A 22,352-nucleotide genomic window follows, 5' to 3' on the forward strand; every position below is an offset into this window, starting at 1 on the left:
GTGAGCTGGGACTCTGCACCTTTGTCCCTTGCCACCAATAACAGTGCAAGGAACTTGGCCCCCTCTGTGCGCCACTCACAGTTCCCAAGATAGAGCATTTTGGCTACAGCAGAGCTTGCTTCCTTCTCCCAGGGCTGTTTCTGCTCCAAAGAAACATCTGGCACCAGCACTCCCACTCAGAGCTGAGGAGGGAGAAGATGAGTCACATAAGTCTCCCTTGCAAGGGATTCCAGGTCCAATCCATGTAGCATCAATCTATCTGGTGGAGAAGCCAGCTATCTTGATGCCAAAGACACATTGCATGATTCAGCATCCTCAGCTTTAGATCATAGCTTCCACCCTGGCACCACAGAATTACCAGCTGCTGGTGCTAGTGTGACCTGCACTGACAGCAAGGGGCCCATTATTTCTTTTTCAGTGCTGTACACCACCATCCTGCCATGCTAGCACCCCTCCTTTCCGCAGCATCAAGTTGGTCAGAGTAGTCGGGAGTTTTCCTACAATTTGTACTAAGGAACTATGTACTTCAGGGAGTACCAGATACTGGTACCTTTATAAAATTACTAAAGGTGGAGGACTGCCTCAAGAATCACATTAGTGTTCTTGTTTTTGCAAATCCAAAAGTTCATCTATTCTGCCTCTTTTCCGTACAGAGCCCACCAAAATCAAATGAAGCTGGTACAGAAAGTAGCAAGGAAAATGCTGCTGCAGAATCTGGCTCTGAATCTTCTTCACAGGAAGCTACTCCAGAGAAAGGTAAATAGTGGAATATTTTTTAGAACTAATTCTTAGAAACAGTGTTCTGTTACTGCTTGTTTTATGCCTAATCCTTGTTAAGTGCTTGCACTTGGGGTTTTATTACCATATGAAAATATAAAACCTCTCCATGCCTTTATTGTCCCTTCCAGCCAACGTTTTTTTAAAAAGTGGAGGGGGAGGTTCCTTGGTCCCCTCAAGGTCTGGGGAGGAGTGGGGTGTTGTGTGTTAACAGCCCATCCAGGCTGCTCTAGCACTGTCAGGGGTACTGTTGTTCACTGCATGTGGATCAGGAGTATCTCCAGCAGTGTGAAAGTGGCAGAAATTCGGAGGGCATATAGTCAGCCCTGTTTTATTACAGAAGGTTGGTGGCAAGGGATTATTTTTATTCTGTTTAATGGTTGCTGGATGTAATGTAAACTGAACCTGAGTAAGTAGTGTTTATAGTCAGAGACTATAAAATAAAGGGCTACATTTTCAAATGTTGGTATGTCTGTGTTACCTGTAGCAATGCAGACATTAATGTTACACTGTAGAGGTGAGCATAAGTATCTGTTTTGCACAGATTTTGCAAAATCCTCTTCTTAGGGAGACTCAGATAATTTATGGACCAGATTTTCAGCGTTACCAGTATCTGTGTTTGGGAATTTTTTCCCCCTCTTGATTATGGTTTTAAGAAAAGAAGAGGAACCATACCTGAAAAGACAGACAAAACTTTCTTCAGACTTCATATCCATTTCTAGATCCTGATACAAGCACAATTGGCTGGGCACTAAGAACCTGGCAGGATGACAGTTGCACAAGACAGTTATGCTCCAGAGGAAAAGCATATTAACTGGTAGCTTATTCAAGTAAATGGCAGGCTCTGTGTAGATGCACATGGGTGTCCATCTGTATGACATGGATCTATGTGACTACTTCCCAAAATAAACTTGTAAAATGTTGTTCAGCTAATAATATTTCAGAATCACTGGCAGAGTCTGCAGCAGCCTATACTAAAGCAACAGCAAAGAAGTGTTTGCTGGAGAAGGTAGAGGTGATCACTGGGGAAGAAGCAGAGAGCAATGTGCTACAGGTAAGAAATTGGTCACACAATTGACCTTCAGTCTTGTTGGGATTCATACGATCATCCAGCTGTATTCATTCTATAACGATTGCTTGCCACTATTAATTTCCCATTCACGTTCTTGCGACTCAGCTTCATGGCACCATCCTATATGCTTTCCTATGTTATATAACTGAGACAGGTCTTTTTGTTGAAATTGTTACTGCTCTTTATCTTAAACAGGACACAATTTAATGAACTGTGGTTAGATTTCAGGATTCAGACAATCAAAATAAAAAGTTCTTCTCAAATCAATACTGTTTCCCTAGTTGAGACTGTGGAATGAACCTCTAAGAACCACAAACGACACCACCTTATATTGTAAGAGCAAGGTGCTCTTGCACTTCAACTTGCCTTTCCTAATCAGACACAGTCCATGGCACGTATACATTTAAAAAAATTAAATACATAATTTAAAAAGACGCAACGTAGTATATGTGATGGGATTGGTCACAGAAACCCCCTTGGGACTGTCACCTGATGTGCTGAGACCTCTTCTGAGCCTGTTTTCTCTGCCAGTTTGGGCCTCCAGAACCCTGCCTTGTCGAGCCAGACACACCAGTCTGCTCCAGCACAGACCCAGGGTCTGAACCATGCGCCCCAAAGCTGAAGACTTAACTGAAAACAGCTTAAGAAGTGCTCCTGTCTCTAGCACCCACCCAATGGGTTCCAAACCCCAAATAAATCAATTTTACTCTGTATAAAGCTTATATATATGTCCACCCTCTACAACACTGATAGATATGCACAGCTATTTGCTCCTTGCTAGCTATTTGCTAACTTGTAAGTAAGTTAATTACTTACTCTGGGTTAATTAATAAGCAAAAGTGATTTTATTAAATATAAAAAGTAGGATTTAAGTGGTTCCAAGTAATAACAAGCAGAACAAAGTAAATTACCAAGCAAAATAAAACAAAACGTGTAAGTCTAAGCCTAATACATTAAGAAGCTGATTACAGATGAAATCTCACCCCCAGGGATGTTCCAATAAGCTTCTTTCACAGACTGGACTCCTTCCTAGTCTGGGTCCAAACCTTTACCCTGGTTCAATTCTTGTTAGCTCCAGCTCAGGTGGTAACTAGGGGATTTCTCATGACTGGAACCGCCTTTTTTCTGTTCCACCCCCTTATATAGCTTTGGCACAAGGCAGGGATCTTTTGTCTCTCTGGGTCCCCACCCCTCCTTCTGAATGGAAAAGCACTAGGTTTAAGATGGATTCCGGTACCAAGTGACATGGTCACATGTCCTGGGAGACCCCAAGCCTTCATTCTTCCTGGCCTGACTCAAAGGAAGGCTTGCAAGTAAACAAAGCCATTTACAAGCAATTGTCCTAGTTGAAGGGAGCCATCAAGATTCCAAACCACCATTAATGGCCCACAGTTCGCATAATTACAATAGGACCTGAGAGTTATATTTCATATTTCTAGTTTCAGATACAAGAATGATGCATTTTATACAAATAGCATGACCACACTCAGTAGATTATAAGCTTTGTAATGATACCTTACAAGAGACCTTTTGCATGAAGCATATTCCAGTTACATTACATTCACACTCATTAGCATATTTTCATAAAGTTATATGGAGTGCAACGTCACAGTATATTTTTGAGGGCTTTAGTTGCCAGAGAGAATATAAGACTTTAGTTTCGAGGGTATTAATCCAGCACATTTTAGAAGCCTGAAATTTCACTGTAGTGAATACCTTTGAAATCTATTCAAATGTAGATTGGGAGATTTTTGGTTCAGTAATCATGATATATTCTGTAATTATAGTCAACCATTACATTAAAGAACTTCAGCAAGAAGGCATTTTTTTCCCCCCCCAGATACAATGCAAGTTGTTTGTGTTTGATAAGAACTCTCAGTCTTGGGTGGAAAGAGGTAGAGGACTTCTGAGACTCAATGATATGGCATCAACAGATGATGGAACATTACAATCTCGACTAGGTAAGATGAGCTGTGGGAAGTGAATTATTGGTATGATATTCAGTGTTACTACCACAAAATGCTTCCTTGATAGTTGGAGGCATCCGCTTTGGGTTACTGTGTCTAATCATAGCAGTTTTTTTAAAAAAAGCAGTAAAATTTGAAGTTCATGTCAGTCTCCCAGGATGGCCCTTCTGTTACATTTTAATGGGCAGATTAGAGCTTGTCTGAAAATACCAGTTCATTGAACATGAAACTTCTCTGCAAAGCAGTTGGGTTTGATGGAATCCTCCCAGCTTACCTGCTGTGGAGCTCCACCATGCAGTCTGCCCCAGGACTGAAGACCACAGGTTTCTTGGGACCATGGCTCTGCAGCAGCCCCGCCATGCAGTCTGCCTCCAGAGGACTCCAGGCTACTAGGGTCTGTGGCTCTTGGACAACCCTGTCATACCTGGCTTTCCAGACTTCCTGCTGTGCAGCTTAGGAATGAGAAAGCCCTGGGGACTCTCAGGGTTTCCAGGCTTACTGCTGCAGAAGCCTAAACTGGGAGCCTAGGAGTCCTGGGATTGGCTCCCAGGGTCTGCATCTCTAGGGCAGCCCAGCCAAGTGGACTATTCCAGGGCTTCAGACTCCTGGGGCAGCTGGCTCCCTGGGGTGCCAAGCAGGCCAGGAAGCCTTGGGGTCAGTAGCCCTGGGCAGTCTGCCTGGCAGGGTTGCCCAGAGGTGCAGATCCTGGGAGCCCTGGCAGCTGCTGAGTGAAATTGAGAATGTCAAGAACGTCAGTTTGACTCAGTGAGACAAGGTCTGTAGCTTCTCTTGCCAACAGAAGTTGGTCCAATAAAAGATACTCCCTCATCCACCTTGTTGCTTTATTATCTAGGGACTGACATGTCTATAACACAGCATACAATTTCACTCACTGTCTGCTGGTTCCAGGGAGCAAATTGCATTTCTGAAACATCGTGTGTTGGTGTTTCTGAAACAAATATTTCTGGGAATTTCCAGTTTGCTTATGAGCCAGAAATCCTGGATTTTGGACAGATCTAGTGTAGATTTCCTAAAGCGAAGAGGGGAATCTCTTTGCAGATTTGGTGCAGTGATCGCCAAGCTGCTTGTTATCCCACTGCAGATAACACATTCCTAAAAGCATAAAGAACATAGTTATTTCTGTTGAATGTTTGTCCTTTAAAATCAAGCAGGCTTCAGCAATTGGAATATTGGTGGCTAGAAGTTCTTATAATATCATGTATATCTAATCACTTAACCACATATTTACATCTATAGAAAAACACGGCTCTATAACTTTGTCTCCTAATATCAGCCTTCTCCCAGGTTTCCCTCTGGTTGCTAATGTGTAAACTAAAAGTACAGCTTGATTTAGGGTAGAAAATACCATTCCTGCTTCTGTGGCATTGCTATGCAGCTGCATATTTTGTGGGGGTATATAATGTATCTGCTTAAAGTTGTTGACATCTGTGCATTAGGCTGCGGCTGTTTCTTAAACAGCTAACTGTGGATTAAGTCATATATAGTGTACTTTTCTCTTCCTTGATATAATAAAGGCGCATTAGTGACTAGGTTGAGCAGAGCTTGTTTAATGATTGAAAAATAAATCAAAGTGCTCTAAAATCCACATGTGTAGTCATATTGTTTAGTAAATTGCTGTGCCTTATTGCGCCATGGGGTAGCAATTAGCTGTACAAATTTGGGTAACTTAGTTAAGTGGATCCTGAGATACAGTACCTGGAGTGGGAGATGAGATCAATAAAATTTTGCAGTTTTTGTAACTTTTTTTGCACCTGTCTGTGGCTCAAACTATGGCACTAATCTGCACCATCCTGTGATTACCTGATCAGATTGGACCTTTTTTCCTCCTCCCTGTGGCCCTCCAATCTGACGAAGAGTATGAAGAGGCCACTGAGGCGGGCAGAGCTGATAGATTAGTTGGTAGCAAGGTGTGCCCAAGAAACCACCACAACGGATGCCCATCAGTCATGCCCTTCTCATTACTACCCCTTTCTTTTTTTTTTTTTAAAGGGAATTCGTTGCCAACAAATGTTGTTAGCACAGGCTTAAGGTTGCCAAGCACTGCCTTGTACCGTTCCAGAATTTGAATAGAGTCACAGAGTAAGTCCAAAAGGGGCTATTAGGTCATCTAATTTGACCTCCTGTATATCACAGCCCATTAAATTTCACTCAGTCACTCCAAAGGGTGGCTAAACTTAAACTTTGGAAAACCAGAAAATACAGAGTTAACGTAACGTCTCATACACCACAACCCTCCATTCCCCAACTTTAACCCTGTCCTATTCAAACAATGCCACGGCTTGGCCTTGTCAGAGATCATTAGACTGTTCTTCCTGAGTTTGCAAAGGAGAGGGGAAAGTATTAAAGTAATGGTGGGAAGTGGGAACTCTTAGGCCTTGTCTTGAGTAGGATAAATATCAAATTTAGGTTAGGCTTAGTGAGGAGGAGCTAACTAAGCCTGACCTACATTTGACCACTTTAGTTACTCAAGATAAATCTCAGACTTGCCAGATATTAACAGCTGTTCATCCTTGACCTAAGAATTCATTCTGGAACCTCCCCTTCAGCTATAAGAACGGCCATACTGGGTCAGACCAAAGGTCCATCAAGCCCAGTATCCTGTCCTCTGACAGTAGCCAATGGTAGGTGCCCCAAAGGGAATGAACAGACAGGTTATCATCAAGTGATCCATGCCCTGTCACCCAATCCCAGCTTCTGGCAAACAGAGGCTAGGGACACCATTCCTGCCCATCCTGGCTAATAGCCATTGATGGATCTATCTTCCATGAATCTATCTAGCTCCCTTTTGAACCCTGTTATAGTATTGGCCTTCACAACACCCTCTGGCAAGGAGTTCCAGAGGTTGACAGTGCATTGCGTGAAAAAATACTTCCTTGTGTTTGTTTTTTTAAACCTGTTACCTATTAATTTCATTTGGTGGCCCCTTGTTCTATGAGAAGGCATAAATAACACTTCCTTATTTACTTTCTCTATACCACTCATGATTTTATAGACTTCTATTATATCCCTCCTTAGTTGACTCTTTTCCAAGCTGAAAAGTCCCAGTCTTATTAATCTCTCCTCATACGGAAGCCGTTCTATACCCCAAATGATTTTTGTTGCCCTTTTCTGAACCTTTCCATCTCAAAAAAGATATATTGGAATTGGAAGTGATCACATCTACAGGCAGTATTCAAGGTGTGGGCGTACCATGGATTTATATAGAGGCAATATGATATTGTCTGTCTTATTATCTACCCTTTCTTGATGATTCCCAACATTCTGTTTGCTTTTTTGACTGCCGCTGTACATTGAGTGGATGAATTTAGAGAACTATCCACAATGACTCCAAGATCTCCTTCTTGAGTGGTAACAGCTAATTTAGATGCCATCATTGTATATGTATAGTTAGGATTATGTTTTCCAATGTACATTACTTTGCATTAATCAACATTAAATTTCATCTGCCATTTTGTTGCCCAGTCACCCAGTTTTGTGAGATCTTTTTTTAGCTCTTCGCAGTCTGCCTGGGACTATCCCTGACTGAGCCCTGTGGAGCTTTGAGGTATACCACGAGATTGCTAGAATTCCCCGGAACAGTAGTGCTGCAGAGGACAGGGCGGGTGTATGAACGCCAGTGTGGATGTGGGGTTCTGATAGGCACTGTGAATACGCAAGAGAGTGTCAGAAGGGGATGAAACACTCTTATGTTCCCCTATCTTCTCGACATACCCAGTGAAATGCCTGTCTCTGAATAAGACAGTGGTAGACGTTCCAGCAGCTCCCCAACCTTATAGATATTTAACTCCTTCATACATTTTTAGATTTTTAGAATCAAGAAGGGCCATTGTGATCATGATTGTGTACCTGGACCTCCTGCATAGCAGAGCCCAGAAATTAGATTGCCCTGATTCCTCTAATTGCAGCTGCACTGCTCCTCAGTTGGCAGGGTGAGCTCTGGCAATTTGCTGCAGCTAATGCCTGGATCAACACAGCTCCCTCTAGCACAGTGAGGGGGCAGCAAGTACATCAGAGGTCTTGATGGTATAGAATTGGGTTGGACCCACCCAGCACAACACAGAAGTGGCAGATGTTAGGGATGGGTCAGGTTTGGCCCCAATGCCTATTGCCAGCTACAAGAGAGAGAGAACGGGGTGGGCAAACTACGGCCCACGGGCCGGATCTGGCCCCTCAGGACTTTGGATCTGGCCCGCGAGATTGCCATGAAGCATCCGGCACCACGTCCCTGCGGCTCCTGGGGGAGGGGGAGCAGAGGGCTCAGCGTGCTTTCCTTGCCTGTGGATACCTCCCCCAAAGCTCCCGTTCGCTGGGAACGGGGAACCGTGGCCAATGGGAGCTTTGGGGGAGATACCCACAGGCAAGGGCAGCGTGTGGAGCCCTCTCCTCCAGGGCTGCAGGGACGTGGTGCTGGTCGCTTTCCGGAGCAGCGCGGGGCCACGGCAGGCAGGCAGGGAGCCTGCCCTGGCCCTGATTCGTGGAGGCTGAATCCCTCCTGCCCCCTGGCTGCACCCCAACCCCCTGCCGCACCCCAACTCCCTGCCCTGAGCCCCCTCCCGCACTCTGCACCCCCTCCACCCCAATCCTCTTCCCTGAGCCCCCTTGTATACCCCGCACCCCTCCTCTGCCCCAACCCCTTGCCCTGAACCCTTTCCTTCACACTGCACCCCCTCCCATACCCCAATCCCCTGACCCAGCCCTACATTCATGGCCCTGCATGCAATTTCCTCACCCAAATGTGGCCCTTGGGCCAAAAAGTTTGCCCACCCTGGGGTAGAGTGATGGAATTATGGCTGTATAGAGATGTGGTGTGGGAGACATTATCTTAACTCTCTCCTGATTTTAAGAGGTTTTAATGTAGCCACTGTTCACGTCCTAAAAAGACACAAGGCATTGCTGGATAACTTTGTTAATGCAGTAAAAGTTCTTGGGCAGTAAAAACAACGAGGAGTCCAGTGGCACCTTAAAGACTAACAGATTTATTTGGGCATAAGCTTTCGTGGGTAAAAATCCCACTTCTTCAGATGCATGGATACAGACTAACACGGCTACCCCTCTGATTCTTTGGCAGTGAATACAATATAAAGATTTTATAAATTCCTCACCGTGTCTTATGCATCGATAAACACACAGTCTTTAAAGATGAGTAAATATATGCTAAGGAATGATCCTATGCTTTCTGGAAGCTGGAGTTTTCCATCTCTAGTCTGTAATATATAAATAGAGACTTTGGGACTGATTCTGGTGTCCTCCCTGGCCCCTATACATTCCTTCAGCAAAGTAATGAATCTACTATGAATGACACTAAACTGAGAGGAGTGGTAGATGCCCTGGAGGGTAGGGATAGGATACAGACAAATTAGAGGATTGGGTCAAAAGAAATCTGATAAGGTTCAACAAGGACAAGTGCAGAGTCCTGCACTTAGGAAGGAAGAATCCTAGAGACCAAGTGGCTAGGCAGCAGTTCTGCAGAAAAGGACCTAGGAGTTACAGGGGACGAGAAGCTGGATATGAGTCAAGAGTGTGCCCTTGTTGCCAAGAAGGCCAATGGCATTTTGGGATGTATATGTAGGGGCATTGCCGGTAGATTGAGGGACTTGATCATTCCCCTCTGTTCAGCATTGGTGAGGCCTCATCTGGAGTACTGTGTCCAGTTTTGGGCCCCACACTATAAGAAGGATGTGAAAAAATTGGAAAGAGTCCAGCGGAGGGCAACAAAAATGATTAGGAGGATGGAGCACATGAGTTAGGAGGAGAGGCTGAGGGAACTGGGATTGTTTAGTCTGCAGAAGAGAAGAATGAGGGGGGATTTGATAGCTGCTTTCAACTATCTGAAAGGGGGTTTCAAAGAGGATGTATCTAGACTGTTCTCAGTGATAGCAGATGACAGAACAAGGAGTAATGGTCTCAAGTTGCAGTGGGGGAGGTTTAGGTTGGATATTAGGAAAAACTTTTTCACTAGGAGGGTGGTGAAGCACTGGAATGGGTTACCTAGGGAGGTGGTAGAATCTCCTTCCTTAGAGGTTTTTAAGGTCAGGCTTGACAAAGCCCTGGCTGGGATGATTTAGTTGAGGATTTGTCCTGCTTTGAGCAAGGGGTTGGATTAGATGACCTCCTGAGGTCCCTTCCAACCCTGATATTCTGTGAATCAACCCAAGTCTGATTCTTTTAGTTATGCTTTCTCAGTGCTTTTCCCCTTTGCTGCTTGTCTTGAAGAGCCGTGCAAGTTGTATATAAACAGGACTCTCCTTTTAAAAAAAAAAAAAAAAAAATGTTCTGAAAGTGACAATAGGGTTCTTGGAGTCTTCTGCGATGTCCAAATGTCTAGTGTCTCCTGCTAATTTACTTTGTATGTTGATTCTAGTAATGCGGACTCAGGGGAGTCTCAGGTTAATCCTGAACACCAAGCTCTGGGCTCAGATGCAGATTGACAAAGCCAGTGAAAAGAGTATCCGTATCACAGCCATGGATACAGAAGACCAGGGAGTCAAAGTTTTTCTGATATCGGTGAGTGTTCTTTGTTTACTCTCTAATTTTCCTGCCAAAAAGAGTTGTTCTTCGAGTAGTATTCATATGGTTGTTCCACTTCAGGTGTGCGGGCAGCCCACGTGCCTTCAGTCAGAGATTTTCATTAGCAGTGTCCATGCATCCCACACATGCACCCTTATGCTTTCTTGTGCCCTGCACTGATGGGCAAACAACCCTCAGTTCCTTCTTGACTGCCTCGGCCTGCAATGGAGCTTTAACATGTCCACATTGAGTGTGCCTTGGCTAAAGTTTTTTTTTTATACTAACTAGTTTAGTTTAGCCTAGTCTAGTTTGTTGGTTAGATTAGCTTAATTTAATAGTTGAGAGGATAGGTTTTTTCCCTCTCTCCTCCCTCTGGGGAGGCTCACTTTCCTTGGGAGGGCATTCCCAGCTTGCCAGCGTTCAAACACTGCCTCGCTTAGATTAAGTTGAGGCTTACTAATGATGGAGCATTTCCTTTTGCCCCACTCCAGAGCTAGGTCAGGAGAATCTCTCTCTCTCTCTCTCTCTTCTTCCCGCCCCCAGTACAGCAGTCTCTGGGCGGATCCCAACTCCCCTTAGGCCTTGGCTCAGCAGTCCCCCAGAAATGGGAAGACTCCAGAGACCTCCTCAAAAGATCCCAGAAAGAGGAGCTCTGACTTCCTTCAGGAGCCTGCTCCACAAAGATGTTGGTCTCCCTGTAGGTCGATGGTCTCAGAACTTCAACCTCTCAACCGAGTACTGTTGAGATATCAGTGGGGCAGGAAAATCCTGGCGCTTTTCCAAGAACAAACATGGCTCTGAGAGTGCTTTTGTACTGTCTAGACACAATAAAGATGTCAAGGAGAGACACTTCTCCAAACCAGTCCCATTGGACCTGGCGCTAACCAGGTATCTCCCCCAAAGCGTTCCTCAGCATCATACAAGCCTAAGTATCTGACTCCGTCAACGCCTACCTTGGAGTGCTCTAAATCTCAGCTACCATCTACCTCTACATACAACCTCGGTTGTTACCTCCTCTCCTGTATGGTCCCCCACAATTGTCATCCTGGGCAGCATACCAACAACAGTTGTTAAAGGCATTTAGCTCCACCCTCTGGGACTATAGGGACACAACCTCCTTCTCTACAGCCTCAGCAGGAGGAGATGTTTGAGGAGCAGGAGGGCAGGGCATATAAGGATGCGACCCCTCAAACTACCATTTACTCATCATCACCAGATGCAGCAGTAATGTCTCCACCACTGTCAGTGGTGATGATTTCCAGCAAATCCAGGACGTCATAAAACGGGTATTATGTTCTCACCAACAACTCCGAGTGTTTGTTCTCCCACTCCCCACCTAATTCTCTGGTGGTTGATGCAGCGACTGAGTGGGGAAAACACCACCACACCAGGTTGACAGTGTATGATAAGACCAGAAGTGCCTGAACCTTTTGGGACTAAGTCCTACTCATCTGTTGTTCGAAAATTCCAGATCGCTAATTACCAGGCAATCATGGCAAAATATAATTACTATACCAGATGTATTGTTCTTATCGAGCACCTTCCACTGGAGCAAAGAGAGCAATTTCAGGCCATCGTTTTTGAGGGACAGTTGCTTGCCAAGACATCCCTTAAAACATCCCTAAATCTTGCATACACTGGGGTCTATTCTGTCTCTACCGCAATAGTTAGGTGCAGAGCAGAGGTAGGCAAACTACGGCCCGCGAGCCATATCTGGCCTGCAGGACTGTCCTGCCCGGCCCTTGAGCTCCCGGCCGGGGAGGCTAGCCCCTGGCCCCTCCACTACTGTCCTCCCTCCCCCCCAGCTTCAGTTCGCCGTACCGCCACAACTCTGGGCAGCGGGGCTGCGAGCTCCTGCCGGGCAGTGCAGCTGCAAGAGCTGCCAGCCTGCCACGGTCCTCTAGACTGCGCGGTGGCCTGGCTGCCAGTCCTGGCGCTCTGAGCGGCATGGTAAGGGGGCAGGGAGCAGGGGGTTGGATAAGGGGCAGGAGGTCCTGGGGGGGCAGTCAGGGGAGAAGGGAGCAGGAGGCGGTTGGATGGGGCTGAGGTTCTGGTCGGAGGGGGTCAGGGGATGGGGAATGGGGGGGTTGGATAGACGTGGGAGTCCCGGGGGTCTGTCAGAAGGTGGGGGTGTGGGTAGGGATCAGGGCAGTCAGGGGACAGGGAGCATGAGGGGTTAGATGGGGCAGGAGGTCCTGGGAGGTGGCGGTCAGGGGCAAGGAGCAGGGGAGGTTTTATGGTCGGGAGTTCTAAGGGGGGCAGGAAGTGGGAGGGGGCGGATAGGGGGCGGGGGCCAGGCTGTTTGGGGAGGCACAGCTTTCCCTACCCAGCCCTCCATACAGTTTCAGAACCCTGATGTGGCCCTCAGGCCAAAAATGTTTGCCCACCCCTGGTGTAGATCATCCTGGCTCCAACTGTTCAGGTTCCCTAGATAGGTGTAGAGCATTATAGAGGACCTCCCTTTTGATGGTCTGAAAATGTTTTCAGAGAAAACAGAAAAATCCCTGTACACTTTGTAAGACTCCAGGGCCACTTTCTAATCTCTGGGAATTTACGCACCGATGAACAAAAAAAAAAATCTGGTAGATCACAAACCTTCCAGATATCCTGTCCGATCCAATTCTCTGGTTTCCAAAGAGCCACTGAACCCTCCCCCTTCTCCCCCAGCTGAAAAAAAACAGGTTCTAGAGGAGGATCTGTCTGGCCCAAGTATGCAACAAGGGTAGTCTACTGAGACACCAGTTTTGACAATTTGATTGAGGGTTCAAATCGTCCCCATTCTTTAGTTCACTAGCTGCAACATTTTGTCCCCTTGCCCCTCCTGTTTTGGAGACTGACTTTCCCATTTTCAGCATTTATGGAAACAGATTACTACAGACATGAGTCTTGGAGATTGTAACATCAGGCAACACCATTCACCTTACCTCCTTGCCTCCTTTCCACCCCCTTCTGTTTTCAGGGACCCCTCTTACAAGCTCTTGCTGAGACTGAAAATAAACCCATTTCTTCATTTAGGAATGATAGAGCCTGTCCCTCCTCTACACAAGGGAAAAGTTTTCCACTCAAGGTACTTTCTTGTACCAAAGAAAAACAGAGGATGGAGACCAATTTTAAATTTAAGGCTCCTAAACAAATTTGTAAAGTCTCAAAAGTTCAGAATGGTGACTCTGGGAGCTAGAATTCCTTCATTAAATTCAAGGGAATGGCTTTTCACCCTCAGCCTACAAGACTCATATTTCCATATAGTGAGAGACCCATCTCACAGACGATATTGTTATAGGTCAGGATCATTTTCAATACCAGGTGGTTCCTTTCAGACTCTCCTTGATGCCGAGAGTGTTTTCAAAGGTTCTAGTGGTAATTGAGGCAATTCTAGTGTTCCTATACCTTGACAATGGCTGTTCAAGGGTCAGTTTTATGAAGTGCTGGGAGCCACGCAGAGAGACCTTTTTCTGTTCATGAAACTAGGTCTCTGGCTCAATGACAAGAAATCCATGTTGACCCCTGTACAGAAAATACAGTTCATGTGGCATCCTTCGATTTGTTGGTAGCCGGGACCTACCTTCCCATGGACAGGTTGATACACTGTCAGATCTTGTCAGGAGTATTCAAGAGAGCCCTCAAACCTCAGTGAGAAACTGTCTTCAGGTCCCAGGTCACATGGCAGCCTGCACTGTGGTAACAGATCATTCAAGATGATGCCTTTGTTGCTTCCAGGGGTAGCTCAGAGCAGTCTACTCACCAAACAGACACAACTTAGACAAACAGGTTTTGGTTCCCCACGAGGTGAAAGATTCCCTAGACGGATAGAAAGATTATCACAACATCGATGCAGGAGTTCCCTTCCTCTGACCAATCTCAATGGTCACTGTAACAACGGATGCATCTCTGTTGGGATGGGGAGCACATCTCAGCACTCATACAATCCAGGGCAAATGGTCACCTCAAGAAACCAGTCTCCACATCAACTTGTTGGAACTTAGGGTGCTCAGAAATTCCTGCCTTCACTTTCTGCCTCTCATCAGGGACAAGTTAATCAGGATCATGACTGACAATGTGGCCTGCATGTTTTGTGTCAAGGAGGAGCAAGATCCCCTCTCTGTGCGTTGAAATAATAAAGCTGAAGAACTGGTACATAATCCATCAAATACATATTTCATGCATCCGACAAAGTGGGTATTCACCCATGAAAGCTTATGCTCTAATACGTCTGTTAGTCTATAAGGTGCCACAGGACACTCTGCTGTTTTTACAGATCCAGACTAACACGGCTACCCCTCTGATATTTCGGCAGTGTACCTCTCTAGTATTCCAAATACCGGGCCGATGCTTTTAACAGACACTTTTCCCAGGACTACAAATGGGAGTTGGACTCTTTTACCCTCCAGGGCATATTTCAAACTTGGGGATTTCCGGAAGTGGACCTCTTCACCACCTCCATCAACAGGAAGTTTTGTATGTTCTGTTCATGACAGGGTCGAGGCCATAGTTCCCTGAGGGATGCCTTCCTCCTGCCTGAGACGAAGGGATTGTTCTGTGTGTTTTCCCCCCAACACGTCTGATACTGAAGGTGAACAAAATCCGACAGGACAGGCATGGTATCCTTACCTGTTTCACCTGTCCCCCTCTCCAGCAATCAAGCTTCTGATCATCCCTCATCTCCCAAGACTCTGGTCAATTACTTCATCCCAATCTAAGAGTTCTCCACCTCAAGATGTAGCTCCTCGGTGGTTTGCAGGGTTAGAGTCTACCTGTTCTGCGGAGGTACAGCAGGTGTTGTTAAACAGTAGGAAAGAATCTGCCTAGGAAATAATTACCTTAAAAGTGGAAAAGATTTAGCCATTGATGTGAACTTCAAAGACTCGCACCTGACTCTTCCTCGGTCTCCATAATCTTGGTTACCTGCTGCAACTGAGGAAAACAGGATTATCATCTAACTTGGTCGCAGTTTACTTGATTGCCATAGCAACCGATCATTTCCCCAGTGAAAGGGATTTCAGTGCTTGCTCACCTAACAAATGTAAGGTTCATCAAAGGATTGAGGAACCTTTTTCCTCAAGTGAAAGTTCTCACTCCAGTTTAGGATAGCTCTTACATATCTCACAAGACCTCCCTTTGAACTGATGGCAACCTGCTTCTTACTGAACTTGTGTCTGAAGATTGCCTTTTTGGTGGGTATCACATCGTCCAAAGAGTCAGAAGTTGGGGACTTAATGGCAGACCCTCCCTGCACGGTTTTCTGGAAGGACAAGGTTTTGTTACGTCCACAGGCTAAATTACTGTCTAAGGCAGAGGTGGCCAGTCTGAGAAGGAGCCAGAATTTACCAATGTAAATTGCCAAAGAGCCACAGTAATACATCAGCAGCCCCCCATCAGCTCCACTCCCCGCTCCCAGCGCCTCCTGATCAGCTGTTTTGTGGCATGCAGGAGGCTCTTTGGGGATAGGGGGAGGAGTGAGGGCATGGCAGGCTCAGGGGACGGCGCAGGAAGGAGTGGAGTGGAGTGGGGGCAGGGGCTGTGGCAGAGCCAGGGGTTGAGCAGTGAGCACCTGCCAGCACACTGGAAAGTTGGCGCCTGTAGGTCCAGCCCCAGAGTCGGTGCCTAGACAAGGAGCCGCATATTAACTTTTGAAGAGCCACATGTTGCTCTGGAGCCCCAGGTTGGCCACTCCTGACCTAAGGTGTCACCCAAATTTCATCTTATTCTGACCATTCATTTACCATTCCCCAAACTCCCAAAAAAAAGCATAATTGCAGACAGGAGGCTTCCTTCCATACCTTATATGTCAGACGAGCATTGGCCGTCTGTCTAGCTAGGACTAAATCATTTTGGATGTTTCCTAGTCCATTTGTTTCCATTGCAGACAGATTGACAAGTTCCACAGTCTCCACTCAGATGCTATCAAGATGGATCTCGGAGTGTATTATTGAATGTTTTGAGGCAGACAGCATTCAACCTCCTTCTTAGGTGATAGCCCACTCTACAAGGTTGCAGTGAACATCTATGGCATTACTTAAATACGTTCCAGTAACTGTGATCTGTAGAGCCGCTACATGATCTTCAGTATATACCTTCCGTAAGCATTGCCTTTGCCCATGCCTCTAGAACCAAAGTGGCAGTTGGTGATGCAGTTATTTTCAGTTCTGGACCCAATTCTGAAGCTCTCATCCCTAGGAAGACACTGCTTGGGAATCACCTGAAATGGAGCATCCATAGGGACACTACTCAAAGAAGAAGTTGCTCACCCCATGCAATAATTGTAGTTCTTTGAGATGTTTCCCTATGGGTGCTCCACTACCCTCCATCCCTTCTGCTTTTGCATTCCCTCTGAGAGACTTTGCATTAGAGACGGAACTGAGAGTGGATTGCCCATGCAGCCCTATGTAGCCTCAGTGCACACACAGCACAAAGATGCATTGGATACATGCGCAGACGCTGCTAATGAAAATCTCTGATTGAAGGTGCTTAGGGCGCTCACACACCTGAAGTGAAGCCCCCATAGTGAATACATCTCGAAGAACTACAGTTACTGCAGAAGTGAGTAACTTCTCCTTTTCTTAAATTGCTCCCGTCTCTCCCCTTTCCTCCATAAAAAGGACACTGACAGCCCTTTTCATTGTCAAAGACATTATTTATGGGAGGGGAAAAAAGAAGTAAAAGCATACTTGTTTGACTGAAGTGCTGTGCATTGTAAGGTTGCTTTGTTAAGCAGGATTGTCCAAACAGTGGCCCTTAGAATCCTGAAGTGTTATTCATGGATGCTCTTACTGTAAATGCTGTGTCAGGCCAAAGCTGGTCATTTCTAGTGATTGATGGAGGAAGGTACAAGCCAAGCAAATACTTTGGGTTGGGGCATTTTGAGTACATACGTTGTATTTATCAAAGTTCCTGTAGAATGGAATGTGTCATTGGACTTAATGCCCTTATGCACAGAGCTAGGTTCTTGGGCTTAATTTTACACTTGCTCTCTGGAGAGTGACTGCTTGTGTATGGGGACCTAGTGTCATAAGAACTGAGGCAAATAGTTCAAGTTCATCAGGGCATGAAAGAATCCCTGTGAGATAGTGGTTAATGAGAAGAAGTCCTTTCCAGGGACACTGATGCTGGGTTTTGTGACCGTGGAAGATGAAAGAGGCTATATTTACTGTCAAGAAATTGCTATGTCTTTCAAGCATTACAGATCAGATTTAAACATTCCAATGGCTGTTGGGACTAGACATTTTGTACTCTTTTCATTTCCTTGACCCATAATCAGAGCATACTTTTGGAAAAACCAAGGTATCTGGCTTATTAGTGAAACAAGGTGGTGAGTAGTTTTCTGAAAACTGCTGTTTATATGCATTCATGCTGATCTATCCACAAGAGCACTGAAGGAAGAACAAAGTGTCAGAGTTGCTAGCAAAAATATACAATCGCTCATTAAAATGAGCTGCTATATTAGCGTTTTAGAGGGTAGCAAATGTTGTACCTTTATTTAAGAAAGGCACAAGGGTGATCCAGGCAATTACAGACCAGTGAAGCTTGTTTCCGTACCTCATAAATTCATTGAAATGATCATTAAAATTCTCCTTTGAGTGTCTGTTTGCCCTTTGGGGATTTGTGCTGACAGGTGCAGCAGGACAGTAGACCTTCTTCTGGTAGTAGTGCCTGTTAGGCATTCATGCTCCTCTACCCTCCCTGTTTAGTGCTTGAGCATGTTTTGAGGGCATGGGTATAAAGGGGACATCGCACCATTGCTGCTTCAGTTCCTTCCAACTGCAGCAGCAACAGGACATGACCCACTGGATCTCAGAGCCACTGGTAGATAGTGCCTTTATCTGTTAATAGTTTTTAAAGATAGTAGTCTCTGGCTAGTTAGTTTTAGGATAAATTAGGCTAGATTTAGACTAGGCCATAGTTGTAAGGAATAATTTTATTGTTTGGTATGGCCGATCCCTTTTGAAGAAACAAAGGTTTAAATGGTGCCCGTCTTGCCCAGCAGTCTTCCCTGCATCTGATGCACAAGTTTAGTGTCTAAAGTGTTTGGGGAAGAACTATTCCCCCGCACGTTGATCAGTAGCACTTTCACACCTCAGGTCTGAAAGAGAGACACAACAGACTTCAGGCCCTTTCATTATAAAAGACCATTCTGTTAAGCCTCTGGGATCTGAGAACTCTAAAGGATCCAAAAATAAGGAGAGGTGGCTTGAATCAGCTCAGACTACATCCAGATCCAAGAAAATTGCAACAACGAAAGCTTCTGCATTGACACCAAGCTCCAGTTCCAAATTCTCAAATCGGACTGTTCCTAAGCTTTCGGATCCAGTTCCAAAATTAATACATTTTTCTGTGGAACCAGTTTCAGTCAGTTGTCATAAGGGTCCGAGTAACTTACCAGAACTGGTTACCTCAGTTCAGAGGCAAATGGAAGCTAAATTAAAACATACCTCTGGTAGTTCATCAGACTGTTCACGTGTGGATCCAAGACCAAAAGACAGTAGACCTATAGACTGTTCTAGAGATACAGATCAAAAGGAAAGATTACTGGATCTGCACACATCAACTCAGCAACACACTAATGTCATGATGTGGATTCACTTGGACCCACAGCTACTAACAGATCCAACTGTTCTCGGGATTCTTGTGATAAATATTTGGGACAAAGGGATCCGAGGGATAAAGTCCTCGGATCGCTACCCTTTCCTGCTTCTCCACGTGGGCACTAATGATACTGCCAAGAATGACCTTGAGCGGATCACTGCAGACAACGTGGCTCTGGGAAGAAGGATAAAGGAGTTTGAGGTGCAAGTGGTGTTCTCGTCCATCTTCCCTGTGGAAGGAAAAGGCCCAGGTAGAGACTGTCAAATCGTGGAGGTCAACAAAAGGCTATATGGTGTCGGAGAGAAGGCTTTGGATTCTTTGACAATGGGATGGTGTTCCAAGAAGGAGGATTGCTAGGCAGAGAGGGCTCCACCCAACAAAGAGAGGGAAGAGCATCTTCGCAAGCAGGCTGGCTAACCTAGTGAGGAGGGCTTTAAATTAGGTTCACTGGGGGAAGGAGACCAAAGCCCTGAGGTAAGTGAGGAAGTGGGATACTAGGAGGAAGCACGAGCGGGAGCGCGCGAGAGGGAAGGACTCTTGCCGCATACTGAGAAAGCAGGACAATCAGGGAGTTATCTTAAGTGCCTATATACAAATGCAAGAAGCCTCGGAAACAAACAGGGAGAACTGGAAGTCCTGGCACAGTCAAGGAATTATGATGTGATTGGAATAACAGAGACTTGGTGGGATAACTCACATGACTGGAGTACTGTCATGGATGGATATAAGCTGATCAGGAAGGGCAGAAAAGGTGGGGGAGTTGCACTGTATGTAAGAGAGCAGTATGACTGCTCAGAGCTCAAGTATGAAACTGCAGAAAAACCTGAGAGTCTCTGGATTAAGTTTAGAAGTGTGAGCAACAAGGGTGATGTCGTGGTGGGAGTCTACTACAGACCACCAGACCAGGGGGATGAGGTGGACAAGGCTTTCTTCCGGCAACTCTCGGAAGTTACTAGATCGCAGGCCCTGGTTCTCATGGGAGACTTCAATCACCCTGATATCTGCTGGGAGAGCAATGTAGCGGTGCACAGGCAATCCAGGAAGCTTTTGGAAAATGTAGGGGACAATTTCCTGGTGCGAGTGCTGGAGGAACCAACCAGCGGGAGAGCTCTTCTCGACCTACTGCTCACAAATATGGAAGAATTAGTAGGGGAAGCAAAAGTGGATGGGAACCTGAGAGGCAGTGACCATGAGATGGTCGAGTTCAGGATCCTGACATAAGGAAGAAAGGAGAGCAGCAGAATACGGACCCTGGACTTCAGAAAAGCAGACTTTGACTCCTTCAGGGAACTGATGGGCACAATCCCCTGGGAGAATAACATGATGGGGAAAGGAATCCAGGACAGCTGGTTGTATTTTAAAGAATCGTTATTGAGGTTGCAGGAACAAACCATCCCGATGTGTAGAAAGAATAGTAAACATGGCAGGTGACCAGCTTGGCTTAACAGTGAAATCCTTGCTGATCTTAAACACAAAAAAGAAACTTACAAGAAGTGGAAGATTGGACAAATGACCAGGGAGGAGTATAAAAATATCGCTCAGGCATGCAGGAGTGAAATCAGGAAGACCAAATCACACCTGGAGTTGCAGCTAGTGAGGGATGTTAAGAGTAACAAGAAGGGTTTCTTCAGGTATGGTAGCAACAAGAAGGTCAGGGAAAGTGTGGCCCCCTTACTGGATGTGGGAGGCAACCTAGTGAAGAGAATGTGGAAAAAGCTAATGTCCTCATTGCTTTTTTTTGCCTCTGTCTTCACGAACGTGGTCAGCTCCCAGACTACTGCACTGGGCAGCACAGTATGGGGACGAGATGACCAGCCCTCTGTGGAGAAAGAAGTGGTTCGGGACTATTTAGAAAAGCTGTACGAGCAGAAGTCCATGGGGCCGGATGTGCTTTAGCATCCGAGGGTGCTAAAGACGTTGGCGGATGTGATTGCAGAGCCATTGGCCATTATCTTTGAAAACTCATGGTGATCGGGCTAGCTCCTGGACAACTGGAAAAAGGCAAATATAGGGAAGAAGGAAAACCCGAGGAACTACAGACATGGCAGCCTCACGTCAGTCCCTGGAAAAATCATGGAGCAGGTCCTCAAGGAATCAATTTTGAAGCACTTAGAGGAGAGGAAAGTGATCAGGAACAGTCAACATGGATTCACCAAGGTCATGCCTGAGTAACCTAATTGCCTTCTACGATAAGATAAGTGGCTCTGTGGATGAGGGGAAAGCAGTGGACGTGTTATTCCTTGACTTTAGCAAAGCTTTTGACATGGTCTCCGACAGTATTCTTGCCAGCAAGTTAAAGAAGTATGGGCTGGATGAATGGATGATAAGGTGGACAGAAACTGGCTAGATCATCGGGCTCAACAGGTAGTGATCAATGGCTCCATGTCTAGTTGGCGGCTGATATCAAGCGGAGTGCCCGAAGGGTCAGTCCTGGGACCGGCTTTGTTCAATATCTTCATTAATGATCTGGAGGATGGCGTGGATTGCACTTTAAGCAAGTTTGCAGATGACACTAAACTGGGAGGAGTGGTAGATACGCTGGAGAGTAGGGATAGGATACAGAGGGACCTAGACAAATTAGAGGATTGGACCAAAACAAATCTGATGAGGTTCAGCAGGGACAAGTGCAGAGTCCTGCACTTAGGACAGAAGAATGCCATTCACTGCTACAGACTAGGGACCAAGTGGCTAGGCAGCAGTTCTGCAGAAAAGGACTTAGGGGTTATGGTGGACGAGAAGCTGGATATGAGTCAAGATTGTGCCCTTGTTGCCAAGAAGGGCTTACAGCATTTTGGGCTGTATAAGTAGGAACATTGCCAGCAGATCGAGGGACGTGATCATTCCCCTCTATTTTGGCATTGGTGAGGCCTCATCTGTAGTACTGTGTCCGGTTTTGGGCCGCACACTACAAGAAGGATGTGAAAAAATAGGAAAGAGTCCAGCGGAGGGCAACAAAAATGATTAGGGGACTGGAGCACATGACTTATGAGGAGAGGCTGAGGAGACTGGGATTACTGAGTCTGCCGAAGAGAAGAATGAGGGGGGATTTTATAGCTGCTTTCAACTACCTGAATGGGGGTTCCAAAGAGGATGGATCTAGACTGTTCTCGGTGGTATCAGATGATAGAACAAGGAGTAATGGTCTCAAGTTGCAGGGGGGGAGGTTGAGGTTGAATATTAGCAAAAACTTTTTCACTAGGAAGGTGGCAAAGCACTGGAATGGGTTATCAAGGGAGGTGGTGGAATCTCCTTCCTTAGAGGTTTTTAAGGTCAGGCTTGACAAAGCCCTGGCTAGGTTGATTTATTGGGGATTGGTCCTGCTTTGAGCAGGGGGTTGGACTAAATGACCTCTTGAGGTCCCTTCCAACCCTGATATTCTATAATTCTATGACAGCAAACGTGGAGAATCTCCAGTACCTATTCCACCA

The 22,352-nt window shown here is 45.8% G+C and overlaps 1 protein-coding gene across 8 annotated transcripts in view; it reads left to right on the forward strand.

Moving 5' to 3' along the window:
• RANBP3 (RAN binding protein 3) overlaps positions 1–22,352 on the forward strand; it is a 174,231-nt gene that overhangs the window by 127,928 nt on the left and 23,951 nt on the right. For 5 of the 8 annotated variants that reach the window (XM_084614215.1, XM_084614217.1, XM_084614218.1 and 2 more), the window contains 4 exons: positions 654–756; positions 1,707–1,831; positions 3,690–3,810; positions 10,199–10,341. In XM_084614215.1, the coding sequence (XP_084470341.1) occupies positions 654–756; positions 1,707–1,831; positions 3,690–3,810; positions 10,199–10,341 (492 nt within the window). The remainder of the gene's footprint in view (positions 1–653; positions 757–1,706; positions 1,832–3,689; positions 3,811–10,198; positions 10,342–22,352) is intronic. The other 3 variants (XM_084614216.1, XM_084614221.1, XM_084614222.1) reach the window with 1 other exon arrangement.

This window comes from Lepidochelys olivacea (assembly GCF_965140295.1).
Source record: "Lepidochelys olivacea isolate rLepOli2 genome assembly, chromosome: 25".
Taxonomy (NCBI): domain Eukaryota; kingdom Metazoa; phylum Chordata; order Testudines; family Cheloniidae; genus Lepidochelys; species Lepidochelys olivacea.